Below are 25,822 nucleotides of genomic sequence, written 5' to 3' on the forward strand. Positions count from 1 at the left end.
TAAGCAGTTTTTTTTTTTTAAAACCTCAGCAAATAAGGAGGCTGTGTTTACGTCCCTCTGTTTGTTTGTCTGTTGGTTAGCAGGATTACACAAAGCAGATCCAAATAGAAAACCGGATCTGGTGATTTTGAACGTGCTTTCGAATTATCTGGCTTTGTTAGGGGGGGGGGGCATGGCAGACTAGCTGCAAGACGAGCATTAAGCAAATTGTGTTTTCTGTTCAGCTCAGAAATCTCATGGAGGAATATTTCAAACCCTTAAATCGAAGTAAAATTTACTGTATGGGTGAACGCCTGTGGAGTTAAGTGAGAGGAAAAAAAACATTTGCAAATGACATATAATCCACTTTTCTAGCCTGGCAAAGAGGAAATTAGCGGGTTTAATAACAAATGGTTATCTTTTGTCTCTTTTGTGTTCTGAAATAATCTGCCGCTGGAAATAACCTCTCAGGGCGCCACATGCTGAGCGACTCTGCCGACACACGTTCTGGAGGTGTTGGAAAGTTAGTTATGCTTGTGGCATTTGGGAGATAGAGGTAAGTACATCTGATTATAACAAGCACAGGAACACGCTCGCAGCACCGTGTGGCTCCACAGGAACACTTGTCAGTTCAGAGATCGGATTGTTTGAAGGAAGCATTATTTATATTTTTGGCTTGTGCTTGACTCCATTCTTGATTGTAAATGGATTTAAACTGAGACCAGGGGTGAATATACATGTATGTTTATTCAAAAGGTGCTGGGTGCAAAATTCCCAGGGATGAGATTTGCATTTTTGTAAATAAGAAAAAATTATTATGAAATGAAAACCAAAGACAAAAATCTAGATATCTGAAAAACGACCACGATGGAAAGAAAACAAACAGTGCTCTTCTATTGATGGATTCTAATAGAAGCCTGGGGCTGAACACTTCAATGATTTTGGAACTCTTGTGTGTCAAGACGACAGCACTGAGGTAAATTTCCCTGCTGCTGAGGTCTGAGCAGGACCACTCCACATTCCCTGGTTTCAATCAAATATATTGTTTCTGACCACTTAGGTTGGAGTGGTCCCTAATAACGTAAATGGGCCATTTTAACCAATCAAGAGGCAATGTTCTCTGATTTTCAGGTTGATATAGGAAATGTTACAGGGTCCTACACTAGTACAAAGCTCTTTACCAGATTGCAGTCATTCACCAAAATCGAAAACACCTCTGACTACACCTCTCAGCCACTGCTATTTGTGCAGCTCAGTGTCTGATCTGGTATTGTGTGTCTGGAAGTGTGGAGTGGAGGTCAGACTGGATGATCCCGTTGTAAATAATAGAGTGGATAAAATAGCAGATGAAACACATCTGCTTGCTAAATGAGGGCGATAAGGCAGAGGGATGGCAGATGCAGAGATAGAGCATCACCTCCTTAATCACAGGGCTATTGTCTGAAAAGAGTAAAGGTGCGATTGAGGAAAAGTGTGATAAGAATATGTATGGTCTGATTAAGTGTATGCTTTTAAAGAGGGTCAGAATGTCAATAAGGTCTTTTGGTGTTAAATCTACCAGAAGACAGTCTGAGAATAAATGTGCTCATATAAACAGTTTGTGAATAAAAATATATTATTTATATATCGTTGAAAAGACAGAAGCAAAACAATTTTTTCATTCATTATCATCATTTTTACAAGTTTAAATGACCTGTTCTGAGCCAGTGTGGCTGCTGTAACTCTGCTGAATCTACTGTTCACTCAAATTGGGGAATTCATTTGGTTTGAATTCATATTTTAAAAGATCCCCTCCAGTCATGTTTTAGGCAATGTAAAATATAAACATGTTTATCTAACTAATTAAAATTCTTAAAAAAAAAACATCTACATCTTCTTCCTCAAGTCCAGAATCTATGAGTATGCAAGACGACACATCGCACTCGTGTAGGTTTTGCATTGGGCGATGAACGGCCTCTAGCCTTGGCTATAAAAATTATGCTTGTAAACACATTAATCTCAGATCTGAGTTAAGTGGAGACAGATGAATGTGAAAACAGTCTTCGAATGTCAATCCCCCCACATACATCATTCTGCCCTGTGAAGGTCAAACATCCAAGTTGAGCAGCAGAAAGCAAAACACATTTCTGAGGGGAGTAGTTTTTATATTATGGCATACATTTGATATATCTTAATACTGAAGGAACTTTATCCCCTTTACTTCTGTTCTTTATGGATGATTATTACACTTGTTAAACTGCGTGGGAGTTCTTGTTGTTACTATATACGCAGGTTTTCGTTGTGACTTGTAACAGAGGTGTCTAGATCAAAACACAGCAGTGTCAACAGTGTGGGAGCTGATTTATAATTAACTGCAAGCATTTGGAATAACACTCTCCACTCTCAAGGTATCCTAGTAACTATAAGAGATATGTCCAAACTACCTGTACCTTACGGAATCTTCATGATCTTATCTACATATTGGTAGCTGCAGGTTTATTTGTTACCCAACAGTAACTGAGTAAAGATCACCTCCCTAAAATACTTAATTATTCACAGAATCTGCATCATTATCCATATCCACACCAAATTTCACCTGTTCATAGATATTAGCCCTTAATACCTGCCTGTAAAATACATATTATTTATTGAGAAACTCCCCAAAATATTGAAATTCATCCAATCACAAAATATTCGTCCCATTGACTGTATATAAAGATGAACAACATAACAGCTCCCGATAAGTGAAGTCAAAGTGACTTGTTCGCCACCTGGTGGCTGCAGTGAATCTCGCCTCTTCTAAGTTCGTGGATGGGATATGAGCCAAAGTAAAAGTACAAAAGATGGTTTCTGTCATTTCAGGTTGTTGTTATCGCACTGATGTAAGTTTAGTTTGAACTATTTATTTGATGGTATAAAAACGTTGTGAAACGTCATGATTGACAGCTGAGGATCTCGATAGTGTGGCTCCTTCCCCCGATCTCTAATGCGCAGACGCTGGCTCCAAATGTGCAAGATGGCAAAGCTTGGGTCTGGGATGTTTTAGCTTCGTTTCTGGGTAGAGGGAGGAAGTAGAAACACGTCATCTATCTTTATATGCAGTCTAAGGATCCGCCCCCTTAATCGGATTCGCTCCAAAAGTTAATGGGTTCATCCTTGGTTCATACCTCACAATAAAATTGGTTCATTAGTTTTTGCACAATCCTGCTAAAAGACAGGTGTGGCATTCGACCTTGCCACGGGGCTCTCCCACACACAGCCAGAGACAGAAGTGTTTCTTTTTAACATTCTTTATTAATCAAATAAACATAAATTCAAACTACAAACTTAAAGCGGACTGGCTTTGCAGCCCAGTCCTCCACTCAGTGTCTGGGAGTCTCTGGAGCCTGAGTCTCTCTGAGTTCCTTCCTGAGTTCTTAGTCCTGAGGCAGCGCCGACGCTGCCTTTTAAGCATGTGGACCAATCAGCTAACAGCTCTCACCTGCGCTGATTGATCCTCTATAGCAGGTGAGGGTGCTCTCCCAGCCCCCTCACCTCCACAACAGGAAAATAGACAAACGGACAAATAGCAATGACACCATAACCTCCTTGGTAAGGGTAACAAAGAGAAACCTACAATACAGAAATAATTGGGATTTGATATGGAGACGTGCAGAAACTGCTGCAGTTTGGTCTTTCTTGTTTTACTTAAGTACAAACCTTGAGTAGAACAATGTGTTCAAATGTCCTCGTGCAGATGACGAGTAGAATAGAGAGTAGAATACATTTCCCAAAGAGCAAAGACCTGTCATGTGGGGGCACCTTTATTTCATGGTGCGTTATAGTGCCTCTTCAATTTAATCACAGAGGGCTTTGTGTGTGTGGGGTCAATAAAACCTGCGTGAGAGGACTGAAGAACAAACCTCTCTTCCACAACACATGCACTTTCCGACAAGCTCAGTCATCAATGTGATCCTGAACGCACAGAACCAAACAGTGACACCTGATGTCAAAACGTCAACTATAAGACACACACACAACCACTGAATCTTTACTGGAGGTACGACAATCAGCGCTCTCTGTGTTTGCAGAGTTAGATTTAAAAATGGCTGTAGACATGAAAGTGATCAGACAGAAGGAAGAGCCATCTGAGATTATCACAGAGGAAGGAAACGTAGCCACCCACCATCCGCCGCCGCTGCACTCCCAACTTTGCAGCACTAACTGAATCATTAAAAACACAGAGTTAGCATCAGTGCAGAGCTGACTGACAGAATCAGCTAAACGAAGAGGCACCGTGGAGAAAGACGACGCTTAAAGCGGATTATAGGAGAAGTGCTTAACAACCGAGCTGGATACACGCGACACATGCCTGTTAATAAACAAACGTAGTATAAGGTATAGTCACGGTTTGGAGCCTGCTGAGAGCTCACGAGCTGCAATATACAGATAAGACTTTTAATAAATATTCTATAATTGTCTTCCAAATTTAGCTATGATTGAAATGATCAGTTTGCAGAGCTGATCATCTTTTATTCAAACAGAAAGTCGGGTTAGAGATACTGAGACGGGACGTGTGGAGAAGACGAGCATGTCAGCGGATTCATCTGTTTGACTGGTGAACTGATAACAAAGCGTGTCTGGTCCATGGATCAATAATGACTCAGTGATGGTTTCTATGTGTGGTACTGCATGTGAAGCACGAGTCCTTGAACTCTTCGTGATGCTTCAGGTGCACAACAACAAACATGTCTCCTCCAGCTATTAAAATGTAACTTCAGCCCTAAGTTTTGGCTGAAGTGTCTCTCCCTGGAAAATAAAAAATGCTTTTAGAACGCAGTGCTGGGACAAATCTACCCCCCCCCCCCCCCCCCCCCCCCCCCCCCCACACACACACACACACAATACCAATTTCCTTGCATATGCTAGGTTTATCTAGGTTGTGTAGCTCTAAGCGATGACTCCAGGGCATATGGCCTCCAGAATTTCCTGACACCCAAGACTATGGTCCTCTCGAGCCACAAGAACCGTCGGCACGGGCAGTTGTCTCAGCCAGTGGTTCAAACGATGTGTGTGTGTGTGTGTGTGTGTGTGTGTGTGTGTGTGGGAGAGAGAGAGACAACCGTGGGGCAGCAGAGGAAGGGGGACAATGTTGTGGTCTAGGGATTTAGTTTCAGGATAAATTTAAAAATGAACCCAGCAGGGGACCACCCACCTTTCATTAAAGGGTGTTTTAACTTTCTCTATCAATTATAAATGTCCTGATGTAGAGACGTCGCAAACAGTTGACTCTACACAAGCGTTGGGGCTGCAAGGTCCCAGAGGGTTTGAAACACAGTGGCGTTATGAGCCATGTTCAACACATAAATGACAATTCTTTATAATTTAGGAAATAAATGTGATATTAAAACCATATTAATGTGTTTCATTACAGCCACATTATTTAGATTACAGCTCAAAACCTCATTAAAGTGTGCAGCATCGCTTTCATCTGCATCTTTAAATTTTTGTGCCTATTTCTTGTATTAAAATGAGCAATGAAGAAATCATCCGAAGCGGTGTGTGTATTTTTGTGTGTGTGTGTGTGGATACATTTGTGTGTATGTGTGTTTTATATGAAAAGGGGTTGCCAGGGACAACAGGCCATTTGAGAAATGATCGGTCTTGACAAACATTAGTGGAGCCTGAGGGAAGGGACTCTCTGATCTACTTACGAGTGCTCACTCTGAGACTGGTGATCCACCATCACCCTGTGTCCTTGTCCTAACCTGTCCTCATTCTATTACTGTATTTACTGGACTGGACCTTAATTGCAGTTATATGCATGATTTCCATAATATTTCTCATCTATTCAAAATGAGACTCTTCATTAGTTAAAATGCAAAACTGAAAAATCGGAAATGCACTTGACATTTGATTAGTTTTAAAATGTTGGAGGGAGAAAGGAAACTAGGAGACGTCACGTTCTACATTTAATGAAGTGAAGGATAGTATCTAACTTTTTCTGTTTTCTGGAAAACATCTCGCACTACGCACAGCATGAAGTCAGACCTTAGTTACTCATGACATGATGAAGAAAGTAAAATGTTTTTTTCTTTATCAAAACAGGGCAAGTTTGTTGTTGAAAAAAGTTGTTGTTCGGACTTAATAACCGCTGAAGTGTTTGCTGCCCCGAGATGTTATGGAGCCATAGTATCATCCCACACTTGCAGTTATTACCAATTTGATCTTGTTCTGCACCAGTGAAAGAATGTTCACCGTATCATGAGAGGACTGAGAGATGGTGTGCATGTGTGTGTGGAAGAGACGATGTTTGTTATTTCTTGGACTTTAAAAGATCTAAATAATTAACTACTAATATAGGCAGAACCTTGAAATGACTCTTAACATTGGTTTAAGTATAAGTTAGATATGCACACTGTACATGTAATGAGGTAACAGCTTGCTGGAGTTTAACTTTTAACTTCTGGCTGTCCTCCATCGCACAGACAGGAAACAAGTGATGTAATGTGAACGCTCCATCCATCCATTATCTATATCACTTCATTCTTTGCCAATCCCAGCTGACATGAGGCGAGAGGCGGGGAACATCCCGGCCAGGCGGTCAGTCGATCGTAGGCAAGACATATAGAGACAAACAAGCATCACACCTACGGCCAATTCTTAAGTTGCCCTAACTTGCATGTCTTTGGACTGTGGGAGAAAGCCGGTGTATCCGGAAGAAACGCACGCCAGGATGGGAAGGACATGCAAACTCCACAGAGAAAGGGCTTTTGTCAGACGGTTCAATCCCAGAACCTTTTTGCTGTGAGGTGACAGTGCCAACCACTCTTCCACTGTGCCGCCAATGTGAAGTCTGGCAGTGACACAAAGATTTACCGGTATGATTTCACAGATGCTTACCTATTCATGTCCTGCTGAATGTACAGTGAGAGCAGCTGTCTTGGGATGCTAAAGGACAACGTGCACTCCTCCATTTGTTCCCGCACCAGCATCCACTTGCTGTCCATTGTTTGAAATCTGTACACTTTGCATACCGGGTTCTTGAACACTGGGGGAGGGAGACAAAGGGAAGGAAGAAAGATGCAGTGAATCATCGGACACAGAATGAAAAAAGCATCATGTTCTCTGAAATTTTTCAATTTCACAAAAGGGAGAAACAAGATCTAAAACAGCATTGACGGCTGGCAACCTCAAGGACGCCAAAGACTGACTGTCTTCAAGAGTCACATGAGGTATGAAGCACAAATTAAATTCTATAATCAATAACTGTGTCTGCCATAGATAAGGTGCTGCTCATCTTCTCTCTCTCTCTCTCTCTCTCTCTCTTTCAACTCCAGTGGCAACGCAAAACTGACAGGCAGACTGAAATACACAAACCCTGTCCTGTTAATATTTGCCTTATTATTTCCTCTATTTCCATTTTAATTGCTTGTTTATTGTACAACAGCGAGGCACAGAAAGTTGTATCATTTTGAAACTTTGCTCGCTAACCCCCACCATCCAACTCTTCTCTTAGACCCAATTCAAATTCAGCCCCATCTTCCTCATTTTTGCAGAGAGTGGCTAATAGCAGCAATCGAAGGCTGGAAATGAAAAACAGCTCTAAGGCTCTTATCTGCATGCTGGCAGCAGAGGGCAAGAAAGCCGTGCGCCTTGAACACTGTTTATTACTCCTTTTCGTGTGCAGAGCCACAGTCAGAAAGGAAGTCACTCAATAAGTCGGAGCTGAAGCACCCTGCAGCTGAAACACTGACATTCTCGCTCTCGGCGTTCAAACAAGCATGGTACCAATAAAAAGCTTTTTCATTTTCTCTAAAGAGGGAGCCCCACTTCTGCTCCTTGGAACAGCACAGAGAATGCTCCCTTCACCGAAACGTTTATACTGCACCGCTCCCTGGTCTGGCCCCACATTGTCCTTTTATTCATGTCACAGGACGAAGCGTTTGAATCATTAATCTCAGTGATGCTACGTCATTTGTCCTCGAGTGTCATAGTTCAGCGATGCCCGCCAACGCAGATGGATTTAAGGAGGTGCCCTACGAACAAAATTCATAATACTAAGAGGATATTACATTGAATGCAGTATCATGAAGTGTGTTGGCAGGTTGTTTTTAACAACTGCTTCCACTCCGTGCACTCGTTTTACAGTGAATTTCTGGGCCACCACTTGAGCTCAAAACAATAAAGTGGTTTATTAAAAATGTGCCAAGACAATGAAATAACAAAGTGTTTTGCATTGATTTGCAATGTGCAAAGGATTTCACTAATATGAGTTATATTATTGCATGCTCTCAGCTTGTTATCAGCTATAAATCCTAGGAAATATAACAATAAACCGATTCTCGTAATAAGATTTTATGTGTATCCACAGCCTGATATAGGGTAAATCATTCCTCAAAGACGTAGACCTTCATTTTTGTCCAAAAATACTAATAAAGTGACGTGGAAACAACACATTATTACCATGAACATTAGAGCTGTAGTTAATTTCGAGTCGACTGCTTAGATACGGGAAAATACGATACGTGTATTAATGGGTGAGGGTTGCGATTTCTATCCTCAGAAAGAATTAAGCTTAGTGCCACATACTGGAAAATGGACTGAATTAGGAATTTGATCAATAACCAAGAAAAAGATGTTACAGTGCTGTCCTTATCTTTTTTAAGTATCCACTTAACCACCATGACCACCTTAGTAGCATCTGCTATGAAGCTTTATTTTGAGCATCTAAAGTCAATTCTAATCCTCTACACGTCACCACTGTGATCACATCTATCACTGTTTCGAACTTTATTTACTCCCGAACACTGCTCATTCAGACAGAGAGTCGACATCCTCTGAAGGACAATAACTGTGAGCCTCATAAGCTGAAGTGAGGCTCATTGTTTTTCAAACGATGCTCCAGTTGATGATGAAATTAATGATAATTAAGGTTGAGGAATAATGACCTCTGGAAAAGATATAAATTGCATCTAAATGAAATGGGATGCTCAGACATTGTTGTCATGGGGATTAGAGCGAGGTGAAATGGATGGCAAAAATAAACGTGGAGCAGGGGACATATGGAGAGGAAGGGGGGTAAAAGCACAGCTTTAATCTGAAGAGCGACAGTTGCCGAGTTCCACCTCCGTCGGAGAAGTGGATTAACTCCTGAACTCCCCCCTGCCACCAAACTAATCTGACCACCAATCAGACGCTTCGGTTTCCCTTCCTGACACCTCTTAAGAAAATGACTTTCCGAGACGTACTGTGCGTGGGCCCCCCCCCCCGCCCCCCCCATCTCCCCGCTCACTGCATGCTCATTTTGAAAGGTAATAAAAGCGGAAGACTAAATTACATTATTCAATCTGGCGGGGTCTGCTGGGAGGGATTTGTTTTGACGGGCTGCAGATGTGCACCTGCAAACACGGCAGCAGCTCACGAGCTAATCACAGGAGAAACAGTAAGCGACGATGACAAAATGACAACAGGCGTGGGGGTTGCTGGGGGGCTCGGGGGGTGGGGGGGGGGGGGGGGTTGGGGTTGGGTGGTGGGGTACTGGATAAAAGAGAAAATGGATGTGTGGAACAAATTAATGCACGGTATGAAAAAAGGACTTTCACAAGTCTCCTGTGAACAAGGGCTGTGAAGTTGGAACACAGCAGGTGTCGTGACCTTTTCAAGTCTTTTCCCGTTTGTACCTACATGTCTTTCATTTTCTCTCCACAATTCTATCATTCTCTACAGGGGAGAAGGCTACATGTCTGTGCTGCCACAAAATTTGTCTCATGCGACTTGAATGGCATCTTTTGCTTTTCAGTGAGTTCAGTCAGTCAACAAAGAACCAAGTGGGTAAGAGAATTCAAATTCTCCATCACAATGACGATTAATCGATTATTTCTAGCTTTTCTTTAAAACCATCAAAGGCTGAGTTCTTGCCAATCTTCCCCCCCCCCCGCAAATATCTGTGTTCATTGTTATATTATTCAGCAATGAATGGTGATATTAGAGTGAATCATACCTGGTCCTGTAAGTGGGTAATTTTCTCTGTCGACGCAGGCATGGGACGCAGAATCACAAACCAAGGGACACTGGAAAGGAAAAGCACAAAAGGAGAAACACAGGGAGAGAATATTACTCAACATCAAGCAGGAGCGCTGAAGTATTTTCCTAAGGAGCTTACTTGGTTTCATGTTGATTATTATGTATGAGGTACAATGGAGATGACCATACCCATATGCATGTGACAGACACTCTGGTTTCGTTGGGTTAGAAAATCCCTCATTAGCCTTGTCTGTTAAAGCAAAGCGGAGCTGGAGTCAGCAGCTCCCGCAGGTATTGAGTTAAATTTAGCTGGATTGATCCGAGCTGTGCGACAAACTTCAGTGGTCCAGATTTTTATTCTTGTATGAAATATTAAACCCACTCGCATTATTACAATACAACAGAATTTTCAAACAGAACCACAGAATATAATGCCTGAATGGTCTCGTGTAAGTGTAATCAATAATTCGTTGTCATTGGTTTGATTTGGGTTTGACTTACTACAATGAGGTAATTACAAAAAACATTCTAAACTGAAGGCACATTGCAATGACTCCATTTAAAGACTAGACCCTTATAACCATAGGAGCAGCTTTCTGCTGTTGCAGCGTTCAAAGAATTTCAGCTTTCACCGCAATCAGTGTTGTCACAGCAGGTGACAGCTGGAGGAAAACGTCTGCTGTGACTTCACTGATTGGGTGGTGGGTTGGTAATTTATAACCATAACTGTCATTTCAGTCTTTTTCACATTCACCATCCTGCAACTTCCTCTGCTGAAGGTTAGTCCCAATTACTACGCATTGGCATTTCAGTTAATGACAGTAAGCTTCAAAACAAAAAAAGATTATAAAACAATCAAAATTAATCAGTAGCTCAATTATCCAAAATCCATTTCCCCTTGTTTAAATGAGACATATAATACTCATATTCAGGATCAGCTTTTTAATTTGAGTTATTACTTGAAAAGGTTTAAATGCTTTATTGTTTAAAAAACACATCACTGTCTTCATACACTGTCTACATGAGCCACATATGATTGTGATTGTAAACAGCAAGTGGCAGATTTTTCACTCTAAATTCTTTTAAAATAATTTTAAAACATGGCCTTAAATTCACATGGAGATAGTTATAAGCAGACTTCTCACTTCAAACCGGCAACACTCTGCCCCCTTGAAAGAACTGTCACCAGCAGATTTCATCAGCAGTAGCCGGCTAAGGAAGATAATATTAGCTTCAGTTTGACTTTTTAATGCTTCCAGCAGGCTCGTTTTAAAATGAGAATGTTTTAATTATGCACAAGCTGGCTGCGTCCATGATACTGCATCAACAAAAAAAAACTCAGGCTAATGCTGCATATTAGAAGACACAGTAATAAAGAAACAGCATCATTCTTGTATTGTGTCCTTTTAGTCAAGTAAGTGTCCCCAGAAATGTTTTTTAATAACTGCTTGAAACACTAATGCTTAATAAAACAGACGTCCAACCAACAGCATTACTCACACACAAAGTCAAAACTAAATGTGACCGTTAAACAGAACAAACAGACACTGCAGCATCGGGAAATTCACGTTAAGTCTGTGATAATGAAAAGTATGAACAATGAGCCGAGGGCCACAGCTGTGAAAGGAGTCCCATTTTAATTGCAGGCGGTGGACAGCATGTGTTCGAAGGATCTTTGATGACTCAAATATGTAAAGAGATCAGATCAAAGGTGACTGGAGTCTCTTTCTTCTTTCGGCTGACTGTTTTTGCAGGGGTCAGTGGGATATTTATGAGCAGCAGCCGCCGGAACAATGACAGCGAATTATGAAACCGGTGCCTCCTACCCCCCCCCCATCGAACAACAGACACACAAACACACACGCCCACTGTACGTTCAGACAGACAGACACGCACACGACGAATGTAAACTGAACCAGAACTTCCCCACAAGTGCGTCGTGTGTCCCAAGTCAGCCCTCCCTACTATTTGTCATATTCCTTCCCTCTTTCCTCCCCTCATCTTCCACAACAGAGACACCACACACAAGGGGAAATGTGCTGTGATAACAAACACACACACAGATGGACATGCACACATACACACATACACACACACACACACACACACACACACACAGAGAAGACAACACATTCATCAAGGCAACATGGGCAGATTGTCAGTGACACTCTGGAGCCTAGCAGGGACCCTCCCTGAACCAGCAAAAGGGGTGGGCAGAACTGAAAGCCAGTCAGCCATGTAGAAGCTGTTGGTCAATTATATAAGACAGTGATTCACAAACACACAAACACACACAACAGCAAATCAACGGTAGGCAAAGGCTGCAAGTCTCCATGATGCCTTGCAGTTGCTGTGGTGAAAGAAAATCAGAACCTTCCCTCCTTTACGGATCAAAAACATCATTAAAGCTCCATCTTTACTGTTTAATAACTCTACCAGTGGCTCCACAGCACACATTCGCCTCACAAATGTTTCAACAAATCGGTCTCCATTAGTACCATAAAGAAAGTGGAGAGAAATCAGAGTACGTACGACTTGATTTCTGGTGTAGCAGCATCCCATTCGGTTGACACAGTCCTCGGTTTGCTGTCAAGCTCTGCAGGAGAACACACACTTTGTTCCTCTTTTCGCTCACCTGATTATGTGAGTTACTAAAGAGCCGAGTTGAGCGGGAAGTATTGTGTGAGATTAGAGTGGAGAGGGAAGGCAACCGGTGACAACGTCCAGGAAATATCTTGGTCAAATGAATTACAAAAAAAATCTAACAGGGACAGAGTTAAGTTTGTCAGGAAGGTAATTTGGTCGGACCTGTCTTTGATCCTGTCGACATACGAGAGCGCGACAATACAAATGTACTCACCGAGACAGATAAGGCGCACACATGCTGTAAATCCTCATTAGGGTTTACAGCAGTTAATTTAATCTCATTGGAGGACTTGAGCAGTGCCTGTCTAATCCCAGCATTAGCACCAGGCTTCGTCTGGTCCCCCTGGTACTTTACCTTCTGTGGTGGAATGTCAGTGGTGATGTGGTCCACATCAACCTCCTCCATCTCCCCCATCTTCAGACGACTCACCACCACTGTTCCTGCTGCACACACACCATCAGATGACCTAAAGGGGAGAGGGAAAGAGAAACATGTGGCATTAACCTCCTAATCTCGTGAATACAAAAAAGCCTGCTCACTTAAATGATCGTTTCCTCTGGCTACTGCCCCTCAATGGGCCTCGGATAATTTCCAGCCTCGAGCAGGTTGTGAAATTATAAAGCTGAAAATAAAGTGAAATTGGGACATACACGCTCGCACTGTGGTGATTTTGCAGAAGAGTCTGTGCGCAGATTAAAGCCGAGCATACGCCGAAGGGAACCTGATGGAGGTGATGGAAGGAACAATTCGTGTAACTGTTCAAATGGCCATCTAATAAACCAGCCTCCTGTGTGCCCTGACAGACACCGAATTTATACTAGAGTTTTCATATCAGGAAGCCAGACCAATCACTTTCCAAATCATGGAGCCATGATTAAGGAGCTGATAGGAAATCTATAGTATTGGCAGCAAGACAGACACTCTCAAATGAAGAAAAATGGTCCCTGGGCAACGCGCGAGCAAGTCTGATCACCTTAACAGACCCATCCCTAATGTGCTCAGTTCCACTCCAGCTGGAGAAAATATTGGATGTTGTGTGGCAGCTAATGGTCTGGAGAGGGAGGGGGGGGGGGGGAGGATGACACACCCCTGCCCGAGGAGGAGAAAAGGCAAAGATGGCGATCGAAGCAGAAAGGACGCTTTCAAGACCAATCCATCTTGGTTGGCCACGAGGAAGAAAATCTACCCGAGGGAAAAACAGAGAAGGAGACGTGGTAAGTAGAGGAAGGGGAGAAGGCGAGGAAACACAGGAGAGGAGGAAGGGGAGCGCGAGGAGGGAGATGAAAGGAAAAGTGTGCGTGTAGTGGGACGCTAGGAGATTCAGTTAGCGCTTAATGTCTTGCAGGAGTCCCCAAGCAGACAAAATATCATTGCTTGGTTTATAAATCTAATCATTGTCCCTTGCCAGACACCTGTCTCAGTGTTTACTCCTCCGCTCATTTTCCTGTCCCCCCCCTCATTCCTCAGCCTCGTCATCTGTCTCCCCCTCTGTTTCTCCGTGCAACAGAGGACTGGAGCCCGCTAAAAGAAAGTCACCCTGACTTTGAAGAATCAGTGTGTACCGACAGTGGCCCACAAATAATCGAGGAAATGGAGATTAACATGCATCACATTCAGTGATAGTCCTCCCAAGGCAAACCTTAGGGGTTACAGCGGCCCTATACTCTTCAGATTGCTCTGCCTCAATCCACTAATGAAACCCTGCAGTTAAACAGACGGAGGAGATGTTTTTAGCGACTGCTTTAGGATAATTGATTTATTCCTCGGAGAAATATATTGTCATTTCTTTTCGTATTTGTGGCCAAATCAAAACTCAGCACTTATTCAAATACAATCTGAATGTATTATTGTCAGTGAGGAACTCGTCTCCAGCTCATTCCAGGAGGCAGAGGTGATTTGATTTAGCCGCGTCACCACGGCGACGGTTTACTGCACAGGTTCTGCTGAAAAGCAAAAAGCAAAGAAAGTGACAGACGTTAAAAAACTCTGACGCTTCTTCCAGAGTCTTTAGGCTGCACACAAACTGACCTCAAATTAACTTGGAATGTTTTGATGAGAGCTGTGGATGAAAATGAAGCCCGTCTCCCCCCCCCCACATCCCATCCTCTACCATCCCTCTCGCTTTCCGTCTGCTGCAGTTGGCAAGGAAACAAATCTGCAGATTGTTCTGTGCCTGCGAGCCCATCTTTTTAAAAATCTAATTGGCCCGGGAATCTCTTTTATGACAACACCTAATCTGACGGCTTTGTTAAAGTGACAAAAATAATGTGCTTAAAATATCTGCTGTGAATTTGGCACAATTCAAAAAACAATTAGTTATTAAGGAAGTGACTCATTTATAAACACATTCTCTGACGTATGGAGATACAGAGTGATTTGTTTGAAAAAACAATCTGCACCCTGCTGGTTTTAGAGGCTTTTGCTGTATGAACCATGCAGTGGGGTCCAAAAGGCTGAGACCACTTTTCTAAAGGGAAAATCTTTTCTCTTTACAAACATATTTATGCAAAATGTCCACTTATGATCCTACAAATAAAAATGTATAGTGAAGTTGGAACGTTTCCTTATTTCTTTCACTGGATCAGGAAAGTCTTTAATGTAGAAGCTGCTAACGCTTACTTAATTTTGCTGGAAAAGTTAAAATGCTCAATAAATAATGACTACAGATTGACTGACATTAATATTAAGTGCAGTGACACTCGGCACCTTAAGAAATGTTGTGTCTACAACAATGAATATAATTTATCCAAAGACATCTGACAGCCAGTACAATGAGAATGAATGTGTTTAGTTAAAAAGGGAAACAGATTTCAGTTTTATTGTGAACACGTCCAACCCCTACAATCTCCTGCTGTGTTCTTCATAGAATCGCGACAAACTCTGCACATATCTGCACAAACGGCACTGGGCATTTCAAGCGGCTCATGTCTGGAAAGGACTTAATTTGGTTTCACAAACTGGTCTGCCTCACTTCTGTACAATACTCCTGTCAGTAGCATCTCTCTCAGATTGCTCCGTCCCCACAGTGGAAGTGGTAAAGGTGATATCTGTGCTCGTGTAATTGATGTGGGGAGTTAGATGGCCAAAGTCAGACAACTCAAAGGACTCAAAATGGCCCGAGAAAATGGCCTCTGTCTGCCGCCTGGCTGCCTGTCAAATGGAGGAGAGATTTTCACAGTAATGCCGAGCGAAGGGCAATTCATACTTTTTCAAAAGGTGTGAATCTAAAAGCCTGTGGGTGGGGAAAGTTCATCAGAAAATTTCAAAGCAGCAACACCACTGTGGTCGTCAGGCGCTTTTCTCTGGGGGGGGGCCTCACAGATGACAGCCACAGTAAACATGCAAAACACCACCGGCTTTTTTCCCCTCACAAGGGGCTTTAGCTTCAACTTTAGGAAACTACAAAATTCACAGCAGGATCCGGAAAAAATACTATTTGGGTTTATGCTCTGCATTTTGCCCACAGAAGATACAGCAGTTTATTTAACATTATCAACTTTAAGCTCTACATTGTCTGTGGAATGGGGGTGTTCAGAGAAAAGTAATTGCCAGGGTCCTACACAGGCAACAAGAACGCGACAGCCTTGAAGTATAGCAGCGAAAGTGTAGATGGGATTCTTGACCTATATAAAGCTGGACGGCTGAGCTAAATATAGAGCTGGCTACTTTTCACTGAGGACAGATGTTAGGACACAGGACTGTAATAATGGACAACGCCAGCTGTCCAAGTGAAACTGCCGGTCCAGATTTTCACTGGGGATGAATGACAATAATCATATGACTCGGCAGTAATTGCACTTTTTGCGAGTGGAGGGCTGAGTCAATCAATAAGACTACACTGCAGTCACTGTTCATAGAGCTGGCCAGAATCACCAGGGGACCTTACACTGAGCACACTCTCCTGCTTGTCTGGACCACTTGAAGTATATCCTGCCCTGGTTTTCTCTTGATGAAAGAGACTTGTAGGAAACATATATATTTTCAGAATCTTAAATAAATACATAATAACCTGTGTATCTTGGCTGGCAATGAAACAAAGCTTGTGGGAGGCTCAGAACTTTCTATCTTTGAAAGGTCGAACAAGCTTCAGATTTTCAATCAAAACAAGCTGATTTAACCAGAACAAACCTGTGTGATCAAGCTCTAACACATAATTAAAAAAATCAGTTAGTCTCCGGAAAACATCAGTAATATGCAGAATACGAAGGCACAAGTAAGGGTTCACCATAATTAGTGTATGAATTCTTGACCTTCACATTTTACCACTTTGACCACTAAACTCAAATCAGTACATCCAAGTGAGCGTTTGTGTCAGTTTTGAAAAAATGTCCTCAAGCTGCTCCTGAGATGTAGCGTTCTAGAGAAGGGGAACATATTTTTTTTAAAACAGATAACCCCAAAAATGTACAATCATGGCTGACGCTGATGTGGGAATGAAAATGAGATTTGAAGCTATTTCTTTATGAAATTGTCTCCTTGTGTATCCACAGGCTTTGCCCTTCTTACTGCAGAGGGACAGAACCACATGCAGATTGTTTTTATCAAAAGACTTTAGATGATATCTCCATTTATCAATCCGAGAGGTGGGATACACACTGGACAGGTCGTCAGTGCATCACAGACCAACATATTGAGACAAACAACCATTCACACTCACGTGAATACCTATAGTAATATGTGTGTGTATGCAACATACATATGTATGTGTAGCAGCTGTTCTGTATGTAATATACACACTCACTCACAATCCCTCATTCTTAACAGACCCACATCATCCACTCCCAACAGTCCTTATTATTACAGCAGCACAATACAAAGTGTTTTGCATATGTGTACAGTGTGAGAGAGAGAAAGTGTGTGTGTGTGTGTGTGTATTCCTGTTCTAAAGATCTCTGGCAATGAAGGTGGCTGGCATACATGCAGTGTGAAGTCCTTGAAAAGCTGAATGCAGATCGATGACAATTGAATGAGGGTGGTTGGAGGCAACGGTTGAGTGGGAGAGAGCAGGTGGTGCAGTGACACGGAGCGTACTGTATTATGACCTTTATCCCCACTTACTCAATTAATACTACATTATCAACACGTCAGTGGTACGGGGTCAAACCAATCCAGCACCTTGCACAACACAACAACAAAAACCCTCCAGACGCACGGATCCGATTCTGAAAAAACTGAGGGCGTCTTTTTAAGAGCAATGACTCTGAAACAGGGAGAGAGAGCAGATGCCCCCCCGGCCCCCGCCCCCCCAGACAGCCACCCAGGCTTCATAATTATTTTCCAACAAACTGTAAAAAGGCTGACAAAACAGAGTCTGCTATCATCTGTGTCAAACAGATGGTTTTAGTCCCTGGAACTGCTCTTGAAAAAAGAAGCCAACCAACACTTTGTAGGCTGCATTCTGACAGGCCGGCACTTACTGGAGGACGGGCGGTGTGGTTTATGTTTTTATTTTCTCAAAGAGATGCAGTGAGCAGCGGCTGAATGAGAAAATGATGAAGAAATTAAATGTTAATGCTTAAATGAATACTCCTGGAAAATACATTCATCATTGGAGAGAGATAAGAAGATTGATGCCATTCTTATACCTATAGGATTAATTAATATAAATAGTGAAATCTTCTCTCTGTCCTAAGGCAATTGATCTTACCATTGTTGTTTACTGAAAATTCTATTGTCACAACTTTGATAATTTATTGGGCAGATGTAAAACCATCTAACTCATGATTTAAATTAAGATTCCAGGTAAATATGTTGGATGTATCAGTGGATCTCTTATCCATTGTGATTATTCAGATGATGTGCAGAAGGAAGGACTAGGACTGAATCTACTGAAACGTGTAGGAAACCTGAGACGGGGCATCAGTACAGACTCTGACATCACGTTACACTAATAATTGGTTTGTTGGTTTGCTTTAAGTGAAAATAAATCCACTAAATGATGAAAACAGCATCAGCAACTGAAGGGTTTTCATAAGGACTGTTGAAAGTGAGAGTCAAGAAGCTGAGCCCTTTAATACTGCACAGTTTATAAGAAGAAAAAAAGAACAGGCCACAACAGCAAACAAATCAGGATATCAGCATCTCTGAGGCTCATTAAGCTGCTTTCAGACATGCACTGAACACCAGACATTTCCCTGCCAGCTCCCTACTAAACTGTCAGAGTGAGCCCATGTGCCCATTTCTGGACATAGCAAGAAAATGTCCACAAAATCTACAGCAGGCGAGTGGGCGTCTTGATGATGTTTCTCACATGCGACGGACAAGAAACTGGAAGAATACAAATATCTCTGTCCTGAAGATGTCAACTTGGATAGGCGAGATTCGAGAGCTTTCTACAACACTGGAGCGTGCACAGAGCTTTTGTCTGAAAATTACTTTATGAACATCAAAAAAGGAAACTTGTGGTTTCCCGTATGGGAATATTTGTCGAGCACAGAGACTTCCTGAATAAGGACTTCGGGTCTTCATGTTTGCTGAGCAGCTGCTGGTTGTAGCTTCATATTTAGTGTGAAGCTCTGACATTGTCAAAATGCCAAATCTATTTTTTAACATCCCAAAGTTTAGCACACACAGTGACCTGGTTTATCAAGAAGGGTGTCGACACTGTATCAGTCATGCAAAGGTTGGGGCGGTTATATAACTGGTATTGTGTTCAAAAAACATAACATCAGAAGCAACAAGTACAATTTTAATGTCGACAAACTTAACTAAAAACTCCACACCCACAGATTCCTATTGTCTTCAGGCCCAAATGAACAGAAACAATTTGTTAGATTTTCGGCGGCAGCTCTGTTTGGAACCACACAAATACTTGATTCTATTCTTTTCAGGCAGTTACTTCCCAAGACCTATAAACACTCTTTGATGTGTAAAATGTGAGGCGCTCCCCTTTAAAGTCTAAAGCCCATTGAAGTCTAAACCATGGAGGAAACTTGACCATACTCACTCATACTCACATTTGTTTACTCACTCAGACCATTTTCCACTGTTTACTTGCTCTTTAATACTGATGAACGGGGCAGACTGCTTCATGTCTGAAAGCTAGAATTTTTCTTTTCACCCCAGAGTCAGTTCAGACGAGTGCACTTGCAAAATCTTGTTAGTTGATAAATAGATGAGTGTTTTTGGTCAATGCAATCAATGTGTCTGCACCTTGTGACCTTGTAAACACATTTAAAAACACAAAAGACCAGGATGTCTACATCCGGCTTCACCACAACCAGGAACATATTCACACAAAGGCCGACACACAAAGAGAGACTCGATGGGGAAAGAAGGAAAAAGACAAAGAGAACAATTCCCTGCTCCATGTGGCAGGTGATTGTTTCTTGTTACATTGTTACTAAACGGTTACCTGCAAAGCTGCGACGGGCTTGTGTCAGGGTGATCTATGTCAGCGTCCTGAGAGACCTAATAGAACTGAGGCATAAGGAATAGCAGGTTTCATTAAGGACCTCGGGGGAGGAAGCACAAACAAACCTTTATCTGTGTCCCTACACGGCTTTGATTAGGGGATTGAGAGGGAGGCGGCATGCTAAAGACACAAAGTGTGTGTGAGCGAGCGAGAGCTGAAGCAATGCAGATGGAGTGTGAGAGCTGCCATTGCTAGTGGTGAGTGTATAGGCTTGTTGACATAGGTAGGCAGTAAATGATAGCTGCTCTGTGCTCCATTGACTCTCACTGGCGAAGGAATTGAATGGTAGGAAGGGTGGAGGGCCATGGATCTGCTGGGAGTTTGACAGGGTGACACACACACACACACACACACACACACACACACACACACACACACACACACACACACACACACACACACACACACACACACACACACACACAAATGGGAGAGTGAATGTCTGCAGAAAGCAATGAGGGATGTAGGTTAACACACTCAGCAGCACCCCATAATCCATAGGGAGTTTCTAGTGATGACGGTAAAAAAAACAAAGACGGAGAGGAAGAGAGGCAGAATAGAGCAGCACGGGAGTCAAGACTTTTACTAAAAATATGCTCAGCCTCGTCTTTGCATTTGCATCTTCAATCCTCAGCTATGCAGCAGCCTTACAACGGCAGTTGGGTCGTATTAATATAGTGATCGACAGGAATACGCTGCAGATTTTACACTCTCTTCTTCAAAAACAGTGATCTTTCCCCTCAGTTGAGTAATTATGGCAGAACAAAGACCATACTACATTAAAAATCTTCACCATAGAGCACAACCTTATAGTTCACATGAAGAAAACTACTTCAGTCTTCAATCTGAAGTAGTTAGGATCTCAGTTAAGGGATTTCTTGCTTCTACCTTGAACGCACAAAACAAGACAACCACTTGGCAATTAACTGAGGATTTGAATCAGCTAAATGTCGATAACCTCACAAAATGCAGGATAATAATTAACACAGAGCGACAAGGACAGATTAATGAATTGATTTTTAAAGTTTAAAAATGAAATGATCACTTAAATTAACAAGAATTAATAAAGAGTCTGATGGGGGATTATCAGATAATGGGACAGTGAAGGGATGAATCATTTCTAATCTCTCTACATTATTAAATGAAACGTTAAACATCAGAAAACTGAATTTTGAAACAGGTTTTAATGTTGAGCAGGACTGAAAACAAGCAGGTGTAAATGTTTGCGTGTCTGCTGAAAAGCTCACAGCTTTATCCTATTTATGAAAACCTTTGGAAAAAATATGTCCGCACAGAAAATCCAACCATCTCTGTGAATGCTGGAAAAAGCCACTATGCTGAATAAACAGTTCATACAAAACGGACCAGCAAGGACACATTATGAACAAAATAATACACTAAGAAGAAGATTCTACTCAGCTTCACCAGCTTTGTGATAAACCCATAGACTGTATATAAAACGGACGACATAACAGCTCCCCAAAAAGGAATCAAAAACATCCCATCCGACATCTAATCCTGCCTCCTCCATGTTAGTGAATTGGGCCAAACTAAAAAGCCCCCCAATTTTTTTTTTTCCTCTTCTGCGCTAAAAAGGAAATCGGGATAATAGACACCTGAGACTGACTCCTGATTGGTCGTGCATGTGCATCGACAGGACCTCGCTACTGCTCCTCCATCCCATAATCGATCCTGCACAGATGGCAGCCCTTGTATCTGGGATCGTTTGGCTTCATTTCCTGATAGTAGGAGGGCCATCTTTTTATACAGTCTATATACAAGCAGAACACTAGCATAAGTGTCAGCATGCCAAATTTAAAACTGTTAACCTGCCAATGAAATTTAACAAAATATAGAATTAGAATTTTTGTTTCATTTTGTAAAATTACTGTTTTTGTCAACAGAGTTTGGTGGTTTTTACTATAATGGATCTTTCTGTTGGATCTCACTCTGAGACAAAACTGTCCATCTCCAGTAAGTTGTCAGACACTAATAATAACAGCCTGAGCCAGTCACAGCCGAAAAACAAGGACTCTTGTGTGTGGATGTACTTTGATGTGGAGAAATGCCCAGTTGTATTACATCCTTTCAGACTGCCAGGTATAGCCTTCTTTGCTAAATACTGGACCAACTCCAAACAGTTCTCGTCCCTGTTAATCATTTAGATCCAAAAACATGAGAAAAAAGGGCCCAGTCTGAGAAACACTAGAATAAGCTTTGAAACATAAATACGTGCAGCGAGCAGTTCGAGATTACGATAACTGGCTGGGTCTCAGGCTAAAGCTCCCCCAAAGGATCCACAGCCATTTTCATAAAATAATAAGAAAGGTCAGCACCAGCTCTGCTATCAAAACTAGCCTTTGAGATATGGTCTTGAGAGACGTCTCAGAGCTCTCGTCTCCGTCTCAGTGAATGAGAGGAGTTTAAGGCCGTGCTGATGCAGCTCATCGGTATAGACAGGCAGGTAGTTATCATTCTGCATAGGCTCCCTCTCACAGTGTTGAAAAGTCAAAGGGATCCTGTTATGCAAAGTTATGTCTCCCTGAAAAATATAATTTTAGACTAACATGGAGGTGTACAGGAAAGTCACCTTTGTGCAAATAGTGTATGTACAGGGTAATAATGAAAGAAACTCTTAGCTTCCACCTTTACTGGACATGAAAAGTCGAATGAAAATAACTTTAGTGAAGTTACCGCTCTCCCTCTCTATAAAATAAAAGCATTAATGGTACTTTAACAAGGCCTTCTCTGCAATGCTGCTGATATTTTCACCGCTAATTTTTCAAATAATGTCTCTGTCTGCAGGACCTTTGTTTTACAAAATATTTTTGTCCAGACGAGAACATAAAAACAACCACAAACGCTCAAACAAGCATATCAGGCCAATGGCTAGTGATAAAGTCTACATTAACAAACCATTAAAAACCAGCAAAGAAGCCTGTGGTCCGAGTGAAATTGGGCGAGGCAGATGCCTGTGAATGCCTGAAATGTGGAGCAGTAATGGTAAATTAAGCTGTAACTTGTAATTGGACCTAGCGGTGCTAACTAGACATGAACAAAACGGTATATAACCCCCATTGTTGCTTTTTCTGGCACATGCTCATTACACAAAGCAACCGTGGGCATTCACAAAGTAAGCTGTGATGTTGTTTCCCAAAGGCTCACGCGACACGTGGATACACAGAAACCGTAGCTTTTGAAAATCTGTATGTATGCGTGTGTAAAAATCCTGGTTTTAGTGACTTGAAACCCTGTTTGAACAAGAGGATCAAATGCAGAGGAAGAAGTTTGTTTTGAAAAATATCCACATTAGTGTGGACAGGGTGTAAGACACCTCCATGGTGCAGCATACTATACCTAGGATAAAGCATCAAGATAAATATTTGACCTTGACCTAAAATGTTCTCAGTTTGGACTCTGCACAGACACAGTAAGTCCTCATTACAAAAACATGAAGGCTATTAAATGGAGGATTTGGCCACACATCCACAAGCTCCTGTGGTGTGGAATGTGAATGTCTGCACATAATATCTGAAACAACACATTTTTTTACACACACACACACACACACACACACAAAGAGACTGACTGTACAGACCTGACTGACCATTTTTATGGTACCCAAATAATGGGTGAACGAAACTAACAGAAATGTGCCCGAGTCGCGTTTCCCTGCAGTGTGGCCCGACTCACAGTTGACTCCAAACAGTGTCAACACTATGAGTCAATATGAGCTTCTTGTTATGGTAATGGAAGATACATGTCACATTGGATATGCTGCATGCATGATTGGACAAACAGAAGAAGAATAGATGCAAGTTCTTCTTGTTTGCAGAGACGCTCTAAACAGCAGCGAGCTGGTTACTCCGGAGGATTCCCAAGGTTAGTGGAAGGAAAACAAATACAGCGGCTACAGCTTTCCTTGGTGGCTGCACGACTCTCGAGAACTACTTCATCCTTGATATTGAATTTACTAAAACTGCAGCGAATTAAAACTGTGCTAAAATGTAGAATGTGTAAGACCTTGGAGACGTCAGCCAAGCTCTGTTTGTACTCACCCACACAGTTGTAAGAACAAAACAACACTAGTTCTTATGGGTTTCAGTTTTGAATTTAGATAAAAAAATAGACCAAACCTAATATAAAAGAATATATATTTGTATTACCCAGAAGCCATAAAACTTAGTGGCCCTTGCACACTTATGGTACACCCCCACTGGAGAGTTTAATTATTTTGATAATTACCATTATCATCCTTGTGAGTAAATGGACACTTAATTACCCGCACATCTCCATCCACCGTCCACTTGACCAGAGGTGCAGTGAGCCAGAATAAGTGAAAACATGTGGGTGCAGAGTACTTAAAACAAACCTTGTCCTACACACCAAACTTCACATAAAACATTTTAACTGCTGGGGAAAAAAACAGTGATATTTAAATATATTACAGGTTTGTAATAATGAACATTTAGGAATTAATGAAAAAATACACTGGTCTTACGCACGTACTGTGTATGCCTGCCCTTTTAGTGAGCATAGCTGTAACCTTATTGTATTTGCAAATCTAATGCTTTGTACAACTTTTGCATATGATAGCCGACAGCAATATCCCATCTAACCGCAATGTGGGTGTTTACACAGATGTGTGTAGATGGTAGTGTGTTAAACTGCACTGGGTTTATGTTACCCTGTCCCTGACACGCATGGTTATGTTCCAGAGTAAAGCACAAACGACCATCAATGCTCTCACATTAAAGTCATGGCGCTACACACACCGTGAAGATATATCCAGGCAGTAAGAACGACAGCATTTACAAATGTAAATCTGAGTCTTACAGTTGACGATTGTCACGTCTTTATCTTCATGAACTCTGCTTGAACTCAACTGTAACCGTAAACTGAACTGTCGTCATAATGTGGTTTATTTAACATAGATTCTCACCATAACTATATTTTATACGTAACTTTAACTATACTGTCTATATGTATAAAATATACTATATTTTAACTAAATATAAATTTAAAAAGTCATGTCAAGTCGATTTTTACTGTTTTCACGCTGACCTAAAGCTACAGTATTTTCTATAGCTGGCAATCATTTAGGTTATAAAGAAAATTAAGAAGCAATGCATTAGTATTAAAATGCACTGTGCAGGAAATACAAACATCTGGATTTAGAGTCATTAAGTCCTACATGCAAACTGCATAGCATCATTGAGGATGATATTAAAGAGCCAGTCAGACAGGATATTATGCATGACCCTCACCTTCTCTGGTGCACATATTGCAGTTGGAGCAAAAGGAGAGATTGCATTGCTCTGGTACATTGCCCCAGCTTCAATGATGGAAAACCGCAATTTAATCTCAGAGCAAAAATAGACAATGGCATACAAAATAAAATAAAAACCTAAAATGTGAGACATGTTTTTAGACACATACATCCCCCCTCTCTTATCCTCTCTGCATTACGTCCTCATTATCATCACCTCATCACTTAGACAAGGACGAGGGATGAGCCGTGCCCCTAGCATGCCTCAGCAGCATGTCGGGCCACATTTATTAAATCTCTCTCCTCCATCTTTGACTTCCAACACCACATCTCATTTTCTCATCTCTTCCACCTATATGTTTTTCACTGCAAAGAGATGATCTAGATAAATAGAACCTGATGAATGATTGACTTACCAGAGCACTGGCACCTTCTTTAACATGGATGGCAAGTGGAGAGCTGTGTTTGTGACACTCTTACTATTACATTACCAACTCATGGCTGGTAATTGTGCAGCTTGTCAATGGAA

The 25,822-nt window shown here is 41.7% G+C and overlaps 1 protein-coding gene across 16 annotated transcripts in view; it reads right to left on the reverse strand.

Moving 5' to 3' along the window:
• The window catches only part of inpp4b (inositol polyphosphate-4-phosphatase type II B), a 196,569-nt gene that overhangs the window by 41,343 nt on the left and 129,404 nt on the right, over nucleotides 1–25,822 (reverse strand). For all 16 annotated transcript variants that reach the window (XR_004614566.1, XM_034591944.1, XM_034591933.1 and 13 more), the window contains 3 exons: nucleotides 12,965–13,076; nucleotides 9,941–10,010; nucleotides 6,841–6,988 (listed from right to left, as the gene is read on the reverse strand). Coding sequence is in view for 15 of the 16 variants with exons in the window: in XM_034591944.1 (XP_034447835.1) it covers nucleotides 6,841–6,988; nucleotides 9,941–10,010; nucleotides 12,965–13,076 (330 nt within the window). In the remaining variant the exon portion in view is untranslated. The remainder of the gene's footprint in view (nucleotides 1–6,840; nucleotides 6,989–9,940; nucleotides 10,011–12,964; nucleotides 13,077–25,822) is intronic.

This window comes from Hippoglossus hippoglossus, chromosome 1, assembly GCF_009819705.1.
Source record: "Hippoglossus hippoglossus isolate fHipHip1 chromosome 1, fHipHip1.pri, whole genome shotgun sequence".
In the NCBI taxonomy this organism is placed as follows: Eukaryota; Metazoa; Chordata; class Actinopteri; order Pleuronectiformes; family Pleuronectidae; genus Hippoglossus; species Hippoglossus hippoglossus.